General features: G+C 49.0%; 1 protein-coding gene across 4 annotated transcripts in view; it reads left to right on the top strand.

Moving 5' to 3' along the window:
• Positions 1 to 1,331: 1,331 nt before the first annotated feature.
• Positions 1,332 to 15,442, top strand: part of LOC135400788 (uncharacterized) — a 52,174-nt gene continuing 38,063 nt past the window's right edge. For 3 of the 4 annotated variants that reach the window (XM_064632706.1, XM_064632705.1, XM_064632703.1), the window contains exons 1-5: positions 1,332 to 1,424; positions 1,673 to 1,902; positions 10,444 to 10,505; positions 11,597 to 11,802; positions 14,052 to 14,175. In XM_064632706.1, the coding sequence (XP_064488776.1) occupies positions 1,695 to 1,902; positions 10,444 to 10,505; positions 11,597 to 11,802; positions 14,052 to 14,175 (600 nt within the window). In that variant the 5' untranslated portion in view covers positions 1,332 to 1,424; positions 1,673 to 1,694. Of the gene's footprint in view, positions 1,425 to 1,643; positions 1,903 to 10,443; positions 10,506 to 11,596; positions 11,803 to 14,051; positions 14,176 to 15,442 lie in introns of all 4 variants that reach the window. The other variant, XM_064632704.1, reaches the window with a different exon arrangement.

The raw sequence follows: 15,442 nt of genomic DNA, 5'->3' as shown, positions 1-15,442 counted from the left end.
ATGCGTGGGGCGTGTGTAAGTTGTCCAATATTTGAGAAGACGCAGTTTACGAAAGGGGAAACTGACATCACATGATTAGTGGCATATTATAATTCAATAATTAATCGTCATAAACACTCTCGTGTGACCTACTGAAGTGCCGTGTCCTCGTCTTTTTTTTGTGTTCCCGTCCTGGTCTTTCCTTGCACTGAGTGTTATATCGTTTTCAACTATGAATCACCAACCAGCCCAAGTTTTAACCGTTTTTCTATTGTTCGTCTCGTCGCCTCTGTAGTGTAGCAGCCCTTCAGCATCTTTATGTAGAACAACCTACATCAAGAATATTCCATCGCGTGCGCCAGAATTCAGATATAAAATTGACTACATGAAGATCTGGATTAAAACGACCCCTAAGCAAGAACGCGTTTTGTGTGTATTGTCATCAAGCAGGAGAGCTACCTATGGAGGTAGGCTCCTTTACACAACCAGGAACAACGCGTTTTGTTTTCGATGCACACACGAACGTGGACATCCCGGTGCTGCTGTAGTTGCCGACAGAGTGCATTTCAAGTGGCGATTGCCGTGCGTTTAATATATGCTAATGATGTCTTTCTGTGTCACACCATTCCCTGCTGATTCTCATGGCTTCTTTCGTGACTTCTGTCTCGCTGGCTTATACTCCGAGTACCATTTGCGTCGTCACTTCCAGCAACAGTGGTGATGATTGCATAATAGTAAAAACAGTTCTTTCTTCGCCTTCTTTTGTGTTACGGACACGTTACTGAGAACGCACTGTATTTACATGCGTGTGCGTATCACCTTCGTCTTTTTCTTTTTCACACACGCAGTGGCTGTGTTTCACGAAGGGAGATTGGCCAGGACTGTACGGAACTATTTAGAATGAATAAATCTCTGTGAGTAAGTACATGTAGTGTACTTACGGACTAGTGGACGAAATGAACTATGAAAGTAAGTATAATATCCCGAAGAGTAACTATAGTGACATGTGTGTAATGATATAAGGAGGACGAGGGGAACCCTAGCCGGGAGGAACGCCAGAAAGAGGTGACAAGGTGTCAGGAGAGAACAGAACGAAACGAAACTAAAATCGCCGGGGTTGAGAGATAAACGCCATGATACCAAAGGACACGCAGCGACTCCACCGTCCCGTGTGAATAAGATAACTGATGTCCATGAAGTGATCATGACAACTCGAATCATACCGCGATTACTTCTGGCATGCTTAGCATTTTTTTAAGCCATGCGCGTGCTGTGTGGATCAAGCATTCGCTAGCCAGTGAGGAAGTTGAAGGAGACGACGATGATTTGACGACGGCCATTATCTCATTGGCAGAAGAAGAAGAAGAAGAGATTTGTTCTTTCCGCTAGCGCGATATCTTGTCGATCTTCACGGAATCTTTGTGTGATCATTATTTTTCGTCCAGGTAAACCGACTTGTTATTTGTGCATTTGTTTGTGTATTATTCGTTGCGTTCGTAACGTCACTGCAGCTCACACTGCACATTATGTCTACAGAATTACCGGTCTTATCTTCCATTGTTTATTGCCGCCAGATGAAATTACAACTACATTTCCATTTTTATATAGTAATCATTTCGAGAGCAACTGTGCATTACTCAACAACAATGTGCATTACTCAACAGCAACTGTACATGCCTCATTCCTCGAACAGCTCATGAAAAGCTGTGGGAAGCATGGTGAACCATCAGTTAACCAGTGTCGTCGTGGCGTGTTGCCTGGTGGGCTGTACGAGTGCATTGCCATCACACCGAAGACTGACATTGGACAACTTCACATTAGACATCTTTCCGAACTTCGATCACACGACGGAGCTCACCGGTCCTTGGATTGCAATGGCCAGATACGTGGTGTACGTTCTTACGAAATCCCCGATAAACGCTGGTAAGGTATATTCAGAACACATTGTCATCCCGCGATATGCGCATGGCAAAATGTTCCTGGTATAACGTTCATGAAACCAGAGAGTTGTTGATTGATTGATTGATTGATTTTGGGTAAAAGCGCTAAAACGTGAAGGGACGAAGCACAGACAGTGAGCGCAAGAGAGAGAGAGAGTTGTAACTCAAGCTTTTGCAACCCGAAGGTCGCACAGGTACAGTACTGACAAACGAGCCGTAGGGTTTTGCAGACACCAGATCTATGCCTGAGCCAGGGGCGGATTTAAGGGTCTGTGATGGGGGGGGGGGTCTTAAGAAAATTTCGTGCTTTGCGGCGCAGCATCATCCAAGAGATAGTGTTTTTACATAGGGAACACGACCGTATGGGGGGCGGTCGCCCCCCCCCCCCCGCCCCTGACCCCAGTAATCCCCAGGGGTTTCTGCTGCGACAGAACGCTGGGAAAGAATCATCCGCAATAATCTTCGAATCTGTTAAGGGAGGAGGATAGGATGCAGTTAGAGGAAGCAAAGGATTTCTATGAAGGCGTTATCCTCTCCCAACGTCCGATGCTTGGGTCCCGCATGACACCTATGATCACGACGTCACGACCCTTCAACGCGTCGCGTACACTCCGCCTCGCACACCTCGTATCCAATCCAATCCAATCCAAGTCAAGTTTGGCTTGAGCCCGGTGCCCTCAGATCCCGGTCTGTGAGGGGCTTTAGTCTTGGTCTAGTCTGCTATCACCGGGTGTGGCAGTTGCTTTCTATTACGAAAGGAAAGACTTGTACGGACTGCGATCGACATGCGAGAACAGCGTACGGAACTTCAAGGAGATGCGTTGAGCGATACCTTTCGTAACACGCCAGGGAAATCGTATCTATCATTCGTCTCATATCGCTCAGTTGCAACAGCACCTAGATAGAAAAAGCCTGCTCACTCGCCGACGCGACGAAACAACTATAAGAGCCAGCCAATCGGGATCGTGTTTTCAATGGCCGTAGCCAATCACGAACGTGCTTTCAGCGGTCGTAGCCATGGAGACGAACAACCGTCTGCGAGTAGTGATTGAACGTCCCCGCGTACTAAATGGGACAACTTTAAAATGAAGCGCAGAAAGGTCCCATATCTTTCTCAAGATTGATTTTCTGGAACTCCTGTTGCACTTTTTGTCTACAGATTCAGGTCTACAGGTTCCAAGTTAGCTGCAATCATTCGCGAGTTCTTAAATTCGCAGAACGGCGAGTCGCTGTAGCAGACGAAGTCTGACTTTATATGTCCACGTAGCGAAGGAGAGAGAGGAGGCAATAAACAGGTCATCTGCGTCTAGGTGGCGTTGTTAGCTGTTGGGATTCATCACCTTGGTTCATAGCGATTATGATAATTCTGTGGTTCAAACAGTCTGCGCACGATCTGGCGAAGTGAACATCCTGCGGTGTCTCAAAACCCACATGAAAATAATAATTTCTCCCTCGTCGTTCCAATACCGTAACGAATTGCATTGAAAGCATAATTCTATGAAGACGTATCAGTGACAGTGTTCAACGGCATACTATTTTGAACACAGCTTGCTATAACGCTTACTGCAAAGGGTGACGATCCAGGCAGCACAAGACATCGGGCCGATATCGGCAGCAAGTTGGGTATGTCGGCCCAACATATTCCCGACACTGCCAACTTGTGACCGATGTACGACAGAAGTTGGCAATGTCGGCTCCATGTTGATGGAAAAACGCTACATCTAGCCGACACTGCCAACTTGCGACAGATATCACGCTGAAGTTGGCAATGTCGGCTCGGTGTTGACCGAAACAAGCGACATGCAGCCGACAATGCCAACTTGCGACCGATATCACTTTGGAGTTGGCAGTGTCGGCTTCATGTTGGCCGACACCAGCGTGATGACGCTGACAATGTCAACGTGCGATTGACATCCCACAGAGATTGATAATGTCGGCTTGATGATCACAGAAACCAGAGACATGACGCCGACACTGCCAACTTGCGACCAACATCCCACTGAAGTTGGTAATGTTCGATCGATGTTGACCGAAACTAAATCCATTACGCTGACACTGGCGTTCCATCGACCTACTTGGTGTCCCGCGCCAAAAGCGAGTAGGAAACACATTCGTTGCGTTGATGTCGAGTTAATATTCCAAGCAATTCCTCATTTGAGCCTTGTTTGCATGCGTGGGTGAATGAAACTGAGACACGCCACCTCCACCATTTGATTCCGAGACGAGTAGGGCTCTGGAATTTGTAGAAGCTCGTAAGACATGAAATATATAGTATCTGTTTTTGCTTCGAAAGGAATGCCGGTACCTTTTGAAAGCTTCTTGCACTTCGTGGTCCTAGGAGCTTTTCAACTTTTGTTCGTCTTGCTTTTTGTAACGCCGCGCACATTGCACGCCGTGAAAAATACGAGAAACAAAGGAAACCACCAGAAAATAAAACAAGTCAGAAAAAATTGTAGAAATCAAACGTTGTTTCCTCGTAAATAACCAGTCTAACGTTGTTTTTGTAGTTACGATTGCCAATGCACGAATAAAAATACAAGATTATGTTGGCGCAACATCGGCCACAAATCGGTAGCATGACGAAATGACATCGGCAGCATGTCCAAATGATATCGGACCAATATCCTGACCCGACATCGGCCCAACTCTGGGCGGTGTTGCAAAGCGTATGTTGGGCCGATGTCGGGAGTGTCGGCCTGACATCGGGGTGCTGCTTGGATAGGCAGCTCGCACTACCATATCTGGAGTTATACTGTCCGGGAACCAGTGCATAAAGGTCACAATAATTCGTATGATCCCGAATAAGAAAGTGCCTTAGCCGAATAGAATTCTTGATAGAATAGAGATCGAGGTAGCAAGCGAGCTGGTGGTATAGATCCATAACTTAAAAACCCGAGACTGGGGGACAAAAAAAAAAAAAAGACACAACACAGACAAGGTCTCGATCTTGCTTCTCAAGGTCTCTCTCAAAGACCTTGTCTATGTTGTTGTTAAGGAAGTTGAAGCTACTGCGCACCTCGCTCGCGCACCTGATGGACAGGCACGTTATGGGCATGAGCTAGCATTCTCGTTTTCGCTTTTGGGCAGTAAAGTCTACTTGCTCCTGCTGTCTGTCGTCCTTGCCCTTCCTCAACATTAAACACTGGTGCCGAAACCCGGGAAGAGGACATTCCAAGGCCTGCAGGATGATGGAACCGCAGGAACAAGCCACGAAGTCCTTGCTTTTGTCCAAGAGGAAATCCCTTCGTCAGCGGTTGACAACCGTGCTCAACGAGGCCGAACGCCTGCTCGAGACGACCGATGTTCCCGCTGACCATGCTGGCCGTTGCGAGCTACTGACCGAACGTATCAAGACGTTCGCTACTTCTCTGGACGAAGTTGACAGAAATCTGGAGACCTTGTTCACCGTTGAACAAGCTGATGCCGAATTTGACAAGGTATTGGAATATCAGGACCGCGTAGCCTCGATATCATGCTTATTAAGGAGGAGCCTTGTGCCTCAGCCCATCGCCCAGGCCTCGACGACCGCGGCGACAGTCCAGACCGGTGCTGCTGCGCCACCGGGAGGTACTGGTCATACAGCGTCGGGATCCATTCTGAGCTCTACTCGTCGTCCTAATTTGCCGAAGCTAGAGCTCATCAAGTTTGACGGCAATATGGAGAATTGGCAGGAGTTCTGGATCCGCTTTGAGTCCATCGTGCACTGTAATTCATCGTTGTCCAACAATGAAAAGATGTCCTATTTGTCGTCTGTCCTCAAGGGAGAAGCCGCAGCTTCCGTTAAAGGGCTTCAACTTACAGGCGACATGTATGACACTGCGGTCAAAATGCTACAGGATCGATTCGGCAATCCAGACTCGCTCATGCAGTTCCATCTGAAGCGACTGTTAGCCATTCAGGAGGTTCGTTCGACCCGAAACGTCTCCGAACTTAGACGTCTGCATGACACGGCGCGCGCGCATATCCGAAGTTTGGAAGCGTTGGGAACTGGATTGAGTTCGTATTCTTCGCTGTTGTACCCAGTATTACAACAGGCCCTTCCAGTCGACTTGGTCCTCAGCTTTCAGAGGAGACTTCACACTGAGGCCGCGGACGCAACTGGAACCGCAGACGATCGTCATGAAAAGGTTCTGGGCAAGTTACTAGACTTCATCAAAATGGAAGCTGAATGCAGGGAACACGTCGCAGCGGCAGAAGGGACACAAGATCCTCGACGTTTTACACAGAGTCGAGATGGCAAACACGCTCGAAATTCACAGGACCGACTGCCCTCCGCTGCAGCACTCGGTGCTGAAGCCAGTAAGACATCTAAACCAACGAATACCAAGAAAACTGCAGACAACGCTTGCTTCTTTTGTGGGAAGGATCACGACGTCAGGAAGTGCCGTCTAGATGCGGACCTGGCAGACCTGGAAGAGCGGCTTCGTCGAAGCCGCCGCTGCTTCCGTTGCGCAAAGGAGAATCACACCGCTAGAGTTTGTCGATCCGTGAAGGGCCTGAAGTGCGAACGATGCAGCGGGCGGCATTTGACGGTCCTATGTAGGCAAGGGAGTCAGAAAACTACGGATGGAACCGTCGTAGCAAGCGGTACATGGCAGCACTGTTCTCCATACCCGCAGGTCGTGCTCCTGCAGACGGGGTATGCCATACTTTGCACTACTGATGGCCGACGGAAGCCAATTCGTATTCTCATTGATGGCGGCAGCCAAAGGACATTTATTAAGAAGCCACTGTCGCGGAAAATGCAGCTGCCAATCGTGGGAAGGGAAGATCTTGCAATCAACACTGTCGGAAAAGCCGGGAAGCAGTCCTTGCATAGCAGGGTCAGTGTGACCCTCCGATCCCAGTACACGTCCCAGGAGGTGTCCTTTGAGGCTCTGGAAATACCAGAAATATGCATCAGTAACCTTCCGCATATCGACGTCAAGGCTCTCGATTGCCTCAGGAATACTGGAATCCAGTTAGCGGATGTGGCTGTGGCATCTGTTCCCTCAACAGAAATAAGCATTCTTTTGGGCGCAGACTTTTACGGGGCGGTTGTCACCGGCAAGCAAATGCGGCTTCAGGGTAACCTCATCGCTCTCGAAACAACCTTCGGATGGACTCTGCAAGGTCCTGCGGGAGATTATTCTTCGCCAGAGGTGAACACTTTCCACGTTGATGTTTCTAGCTTCTCCAAAGACGACTTAGATGAGAGGTTGCAGTCATTCTGGGACTTGGAGCACCTCGGGATTGCCGACGACGCAGAATCACCAGGAATAGATCCCGTTCTACAGAGATTCGAGGACAGCACTCTATTGGAGAACGGTCGCTACAGTGTTGGGCTCCCTTGGAAGGACAACCTTGTCTCTAGGCTCGGGACAAACAAGACAACAGCTGAAGTACGTCTAAGAAACGCCACCCGCACTCTGTTGAAAGACCAGGCTGTAATGAACGAATACGACCAAGTTATTCGCCAGTACCTCGAGAACGGTCACGCTGAACGCGTAGATGTCACAGCGTCAAAGGTTGGCCCGGAGTATTATCTCCCACATCATGCAGTGATCCGACGTGAAAGGGAGACTACTAAAGTACGCATCGTATTCGACGCCTCGTCAAAGTCACCTGGGTTTCTATCTTTGAATGACGTACTACACGCGGGTCCTAATCTCAATTCGGACATTCTCTCTTTGCTGTTGAGGTTCAGGATGCATCCCATCGCCCTTGTTTCTGACATAGAGAAGGCCTTTCTACAAATTGGCCTTCACAAGCAGGACACCGACGCATTGCGTTTCCTTTGGTATTCTACGACTCCGGTTACTGGGCAAACCCTCCCAGACATTGAAACTTGGCGGATGACTCGAGTACCCTTTGGTGCCAGGTCCAGCCCCTTTCTTCTTTCCGCCACTATTCGACATCACTTACGGCAGTCTGAAGGGGACTACCCTGAGACAGCGGCTCTTCTACAGGACCATTTCTACGTCGACGACTTGGTGGTCAGCGTGGAAACATCATCAGACGCAGAGATTCTGTACCAGGACACTTTGCGAATATTTGAGGCCGCAGGCATGAAAATGAAGAAGTGGGTGACCAATGACGGGTGCCTATTACGCCAGATGTTCAACGACGGCAGCACAACCGTCGAGACGACTCAAGATCACACTAAGAAGGTGCTGGGACTTGTCTGGGACGTACACAATGACAAACTACGATGCCCTCTCGCAGCCATTTTGGACTTCGTTGCAAACGAGACGAATGACAAGAGACACATTTTACAGTCCGTATCAAGGATGTACGATCCTTTCGGCTTACTTGCGCCCTTCACCATTACTGGGAAGATTCTGCTGCAAAGAATTTGGGAGGCGGAAACGCTGCCAAGGCTTGAACTTATGGCAGCCCTTCTTGCCGCACGGCTTTACCGATATGTCTGCACTGCTTTGAAGATTGTGCCCGACTGTGTGTTCTGGACGGATTCTCTCATAGCGTTGCATTGGATAAGAGGGCCAGTAACACGGTGGAAGACCTTCGTTGCGAACCGCGTCCAAGAAATTCAAAGCATCACTTCTACTGAATGTTGGCGACACTGTCCCGGTGAGGAGAATCCTGCTGACCTCCTCACTCGAGGTGTCAAGGGGCATCAGCTTCAGGGCAGCGTCTTGTGGTGGCACGGCCCTACGTGGTTGGCACGTGCGGAAAATTGGCCAAGTTCACTCATACCAGAACCCACTTGTCCTGATGGAAAGGACGAAGTGGTCCCTCAACGTGTTTCCTCGGTGGCGATTGCGGCGGCTCAAACCCTGATGTCGCCAGAGCGGTACAGTACAGCGAACCGACTTTGTCGAGTAACGGCGTGGGTGCTGCGCTACGTACAGAACTCAAGGGGTCGGAAGCAGACTGGCCCGCTCACAACACAGGAGTTGAAAAATTCCGAGCAGTACTGGATCAGAATGACACAAGCAAAGTTCCTGGACAAGAAGTCCACGCATCTTCAGAATTTCCGTTGGTACAAGGATGACGAAGGCATTCTCCGGCTTTACGGGCGTCTCCAGCATTCCGAACAACCCGCAGCGACTAAGCACCCAATCCTACTACCGCCTGCTTCGGAAGCCTGGTTCACCCGCCTCATGGTTCTTCGCGAACACGAAAGGATGGCCCACGCCGGGGTTCAGGAGACTCTACATCAGATACGGGAGGATTACTGGGTGATCAGAGGAAGGCAATCTGTCAAGTACACCCTGCACCACTGCTACTTTTGCCGACGTCTCCGAACACATTCATGCACCGAGCAAGAGGCGCCCCTACCGAAGGATCGAGTTTCACAACAACTTCCGTTTGACGTGGTCGGGGTAGACTTTGCAGGTCCACTGTATTACAAAACAGCGCACGGATATTCAAAGTCGTACGTGACACTCTTCACTTGCACAGCTACACGAGCCATTCATCTAGAGTTGGTAACGGACCAAGCCTTCGGCACCTTCCTCATGGCGTTTAAGCGATTTGTGGCTCGCAGGGGTATACCAAAGAAAATCTATTCCGACAACTTTCTAACATACAAGAAGGGTTCCCGAGAACTCCCTCCTATGATTTCCGCTCAATTTCAAGCAGTGAAAGAATATGCCACCCAAACACGGAGCACATGGGAGTTCATAGCAGAACAAGCACCATGGTGGGGAGGCTTTTGGGAGCGCATGGTGCGCTCCGTCAAAGAATCACTGCGCAGGTCGCTAGGTCGGTGCGAACTCGACTTCCAGGAGCTACAGACCGTGTTGACGGAGGTCGAAGCCATTGTGAATTCAAGACCTCTTACTTCGCTCACAGAAGACCCTAACGACACAGAAGCCCTTTCTCCTTCACACTTCCTGATCGGGAGACGGCTTACCGCCTTGCCCTCAATGCAGTTTCTCTATTCAGTTGACGTCAACGTCTCCCCCTCGCAGATTCAGCAGGCTAAAGAAGGTCTGCTAAACAATTACTGGAAGCTATGGTCGAAAGACTACCTTCTCCAACTGCGGTCAGCTAACCTCAGCAAGCATGTAACCTCGGCCAACGTTCGGCAGCACGATCTGGTCCTCATACCCGATCGACGACAGCCCAGGATGTTTTGGACCCTCGGACGGGTAGAGCAGCTGCACCTCGGTCGAGATGGGCTAGTTCGTTCCTGCACCCTACGGACATCAGGCGGCGCATACCTACGACGACCAGTTCAGCTGATCCATCGCTTGGAACTCGACGGATGACAAGTCATTGTGGGGGGAGTGTTAAGGAAGTTGAAGCTACTGCGCACCTCGCTCGCGCACCTGATGGACAGGCACGTTATGGGCATGAGCTAGCATTCTCGTTTTCGCTTTTGGGCAGTAAAGTCTACTTGCTCCTGCTGTCTGTCGTCCTTGCCCTTCCTCAACATTAAACAGTTGTTTTTTGTCCCCCAGTCTCGGGTTTTTAAGTTATGGATAGCATTCTTGATGTTTATCATTCGTACATTATCATTCGTACATTATATGATGTGCAAGTAATCGAAACAAGCGTCAAATGTTGAACTGTCCAGATTTCTTTCGGGCTATCTTTGGGAGGAAAACGCATTCATCCCCTTTTGATATACTCTACCAGGTAAGTGGCTGTTACCGCAGCAGGCGTTTTCTATGACCTCATAGTGTAATTAAAAACAAAGCAATGTCTCATAGTCATAACTCCCTGTTCAACGTCATCTGAACCACCTACTCATGACAAAAAAAAAAGCAACACGTGCCATGGTTGCATTTACCGTGTCCGATGCATGCTGATATAACTAATATTTTGTATGAAAGCAGTGTGCAATTCTGAGATGGCAAGATGACACGACCTGTTGTGGATGCATATTTAAACAACTTAGAGCGAAGTTGGTACACGGTACAAGTTTACAAAGCTAACTTACCATACAGTAGGTGTAATCTGAGCAGCCAACGTCTTTGCCCTAACATAATTCACTTTTCTAAAAAGGTTCTGCCTCGCAGGAAATTGTTTTGGATACACATGTGTTTTTGCTAGACACTACTAGGGATCAAATCCCCGGGCTCTCTCTTGCTCCAGGGCGTATGCGAAAACCATCCGTGTAACAGCCACGTTACATCAGGAACCTTCTAGAACTTTTTCTTTTTTCATATATATATCGAAGTGTTAAGACAGGTCAGCCAACCTTTCTAGCCAGCCTTTCTTTCTAGAACCTTCGATATATCAACTCCGATTCATCTCAGTCGTGCGCTCGACCTCATTAACGGGGTTGCCAGATCTAGCTACTTTCAAGTTCTATTTTTGGCTAACCTTCTAAGGCCTTACGGATGCTGCGAGGCAGAACAAAAACAGAGGCCCATGATTTCTCATGCATGCCTTAGTCTTAGCTACGGTAGTCTGTACAGAAGGGGCAAGGCATGGAACAGCTTTGAACACTTTGGTAAACACCCATGAAATGTCTCATCCCTCTATGTTCAGCGTTGTAGCGTAGAGGGATATAAGAAGAGAAACATCTGGAAGTGTTGGCTATCTTTTGGCTACTGAGAGCGTTTCTTAGTTGTCTACATTTTGGCCACGTTGTGCGCAAAACAGGCTGTGTAGCTTTTGCCATCTGGTAACCTTGCATTAGCCTGAACTGTATAGTGGTCTTTACGGGTATTGCAGAACCTCTATCTATAGCTATGTAACTGAAGGAGTGTGTGTTTCTGCAGATGCACAAGCACCAACCGTTTGTGTACCAGTTCTACGAAACGACGGTAGTGGTTGCCAACATAATGCTGGCGGCCGCTCTGGCAGTGTTCCTAATGCGACAGATCGGCACTTGCGGCTCCTCAAAGGAACAGGACATCACCATAAACTACCGTTTACTGCTACAGACGTACCTCTTCTCTGCGTGCGCTGTACTAGGGCTTACCACGTAGGGCTCCCTAACTTTCACTTCGACTTTTCAGTAGCTCTTGACTCTTACTTTGCATCAGTGATAGCAGGGTTTATACCGTGGATCACGAGCTTCTTAGCTCAAACCGCTGTCGTGCGCGACCTACAACTACCTCTGCTTCCATAATGCCGTCTCTACAGTAGTGCTGCTGTAGTTCAGTAGTAGCGCTACGCATAGCGTAACAGGCCATTCCCTTTTGCTGAAAAGTTCGGGGATCTGATGACTTACAGCCCTCCAGACGGCCCACTTGCAGATACGTATACGTCCAGCAGCCTCCACTGACTCAACATCAGGACAAGATGAAGGCGGCAGTAGGCCAGCGACCATATTTCATAACTTTTCCTGACGTCAGTGGACTGACACTGGACATGGGCGTGTGCGCGAGTAACCACGCTTCGGGAGGAACAGCTTCGCGGAATAAACAAACAGGACGAGAGGAGCGAAGGATATGTGGGGGCGGACATGTGTGTCGAGGCACGACGTCTACAAGAACTTCCCCGCACGCATGTGCTGAAGGCCCATGTGCGGTCCTGGACCGTGGCCCAGCAGAGACGACGGTTGCAGAGAACATGAGGTGCAGTTCAGGTCTACGATGTTCACTTATGAGCGACGGTTCAGGAAGGCGACCCTCGACATGTTTCCACTCTAAGAGGAGAACGACACCGCGTATCATTCTCATGGCCAACCAACATGCAGGGTGACATCGTTCTGTATCCTGATTGTCGAAAACAGGAAGCGTACGCCTTTTCATTAACATTTAAGTTGTAAGCAAAGTGTTATAAAAACGGTATACGCCCATCGTCCTCTGGGAATCAGGAGACTGGGCAATATTATGAGTGCTGGCAGGCCTTACCGAACCAGGCGAACACCTAGAGGGTTGCCCAGCTCAAACCATTTGAAGTTAACCATCTGACCGAAGCCCTAAACACACTCGAGTTCTGTCTACAGAAGCGGTAGTCAGATAATGTGGATCCTGACGTTAGGCTAGACCATTCCCTTGAACATGATTGATTGGGTTACGATAATGCGAAGAAGAACCAGACCATTCACTTGAACATCAGTACGGTAATGCGACGGTGCATCTAATAATATGTGCTTAACCTTCCTGGGAACATTAAGTCCTCACATTCTGCACACGTGCGACGATACACGTCCACCTACTTGCGTTTAAAAATATTCGTCTTTCGGATTGGTTCTCCGCGAATGCGTAATCCAAAAGTCAACGCGACCGGTCATGTGGAGGACGCTCTCGAACGTCTCGTGTCCGAATGTCAGCGCCTTGTTTGGAATTTTGAATTTATACGTTTATGCAAGTTGGTCAGCTGTATGCGCAGCTCCCCAGTTTTCCTCTCTCCTCTATTGCCCGTGGAGAGACCTCATTGGCCCCTCTCCCAAATATGGGGACAACATTTCAAGGTTTGCGAGGACGTGATTTCTTCTGAGGACCCTGCTGGTCTAGGAATACCCCCCTATTGCTGCCTTCTGATTGGACAGACAGTTCATCACGTGAATTCTCCAAATCTTACCCGCTCCCAAACCTCCCTCCACAAACTGTCATGGCATACTTTTAAAGGAACGGTCGCATTCGCTCTAGTCGCTACACCACGGTATCGAGAACCCCACACGAAATAGTCGCATAGCAGAATAACAGTCAAGGAGCAGATCCTGGATGTTGAGAGTATGCAGGAATTCCCTCTCTATATAAACGTCACTCCCTAAGAGCCAATGAGGGCGCGATCCTGAGAAAAAGGAATGCAGCGGTCGTGCTGTCGTCTCAGAGTTACGGGGCGCCCAGACGGTGCTCTCCTCCTCTCAGCACCGCCCTCTCACTCCTTCGCTCAGGAAGTGACGTCACGCCGGCGGAGCCTCTGCAGGTATTTAAAATTCGTTTATTTAATATCTAAGCACTGGTTTCCGGGTGCGACCGCCCCTTTCTGCGCCGGTGTGGAACGCGGATGAACGATCTCCGTTCGCTCGACAAGGACAGCATCGTCTGAGCACAGCAGACATCTTTGCCTTGACATTCCATTACGTTTAGTCTTCATATAACGACAACGCAAGTTTCTGATCGTGAAAGTTTGGCGAAACTCGGAAGAACGGAAAAGTGCAAATCCTTTGTGCACTAATGTGTATTTTCGTTTTCACATTGCAAGAAATACTTGTGTCTTTTAATATATCGGCTACACTGTTTGACATAAACGCTTCTTCGCGGTTTGTCCATATTGCAGCTTCTTCGCTATCTTGGTGGTGTCTTGCGATTATGGCATTGACATTGGCGTCCAAGCGTTGGAGGACTACATCCCCACATTCAAGGACAAATTGAGGGAATACCTTGACCGGGACATGATCGCTGTGAGTGCACGTCACTGTCAGAGTACATTGCAAATGTGTGCGACCTTATCGAACTGTGGCTCCACGATGCTGTCTAAACTCTACACGCTAACCATATTGAGTGCCAGAAAAGTTCGGCAGTAATGTCAAAGAAGGCGGGCTTTCGTAATATATTCACTGACGTCATCCCTCCTGAGGGCATAGCTTCGAAAAAGCGAAATCGCCGCGATGATGTAGGTCCCTCGATGTTTGGTTCCGGTTTTCGTTCACTGGCATGTGCTTTTTAGAGGACTATTAACGTTTAAAACACGGAAATTGTTTGCATTGTGGTACAAGTCCCGACGAAAGTTTACGGAATATGCGAGCTGCGTACTTTTTCTCCGGTGCGGCACCCTAGGGGCAAGCGGAAGTTGGCGTGTTACGCGATTTCACTGTATTGGAAGGGTGAACGGGTGCGCTGCTAGGGACACACTGCGGTAGTTTCGGTATTGCTTCTCTTGAACGTGCACGCGAAGTGGGTTGAATTTCACTGCAGCGCTGTCCAACACTGCGTGACTGAAACATGATATATGTAAAGTGCAATGTAAATTGCCTCTGATATTTAATCTGATGACCACTAAGTCCCGTAACGACTCAATTGTTTGGCAAATACTTCTTGTTTGTTTCGATTGTCAGCGCGTCGCTGCTTTCCAATGATACACGGAATGATTCATCCATCAACCATGATCCATCCTCGTTATCCTAGTGATAGCGGCGAGCTGCCGGCCTTCACAATCTTTCAGTCACGTGGTGTTGGAGAACGCTGCTGTGAAATCCAATCCAGTTCGCGGGCACGTGCATACAAGAGCAGCAATACCGAAACTACCGCAGTGTGCCGCTAACAGCGCACTCATCCACCCCTCCGAATCAGCGAACTTGCCCAAAATCGCCCGCTTGCTCCTGCCGCTAGGTTGCCGCAGCGGCGAAAACTTACGCAGTTCGCAGGTTCTGTAATCTCTTGTCGGGACCTGTACAAATATTACCACAGTACAGTAACTCTGCAACACCGAATGTACTGTGAATGCGAGATGCGTGAAGGCATGGACCGGACCAACAACATGGCAGCAAATCTGATGGCGACAGTGGCGCTCTCCTGTGGATGACGTCATGTGAATAAACCCTGTTGACCTGTAGGTATTGCTCCTAAGCGTGATTGCAATAAACATGTGTGGCAGGAGTGTCTCACTGTCTAGTTCTCCTGTGCTGCTCTCCTGCGATAGCTTCCGCGCGAAATTATTTGTGGAGCATT

The sequence above is a fragment of the Ornithodoros turicata genome, chromosome 7, assembly GCF_037126465.1.
Source record: "Ornithodoros turicata isolate Travis chromosome 7, ASM3712646v1, whole genome shotgun sequence".
NCBI classification, from domain to species: Eukaryota; Metazoa; Arthropoda; class Arachnida; order Ixodida; family Argasidae; genus Ornithodoros; species Ornithodoros turicata.
The sequence above is the reverse complement of the archived record's forward strand: the minus strand, read 5'-3'. Positions and strand labels throughout refer to the sequence as shown.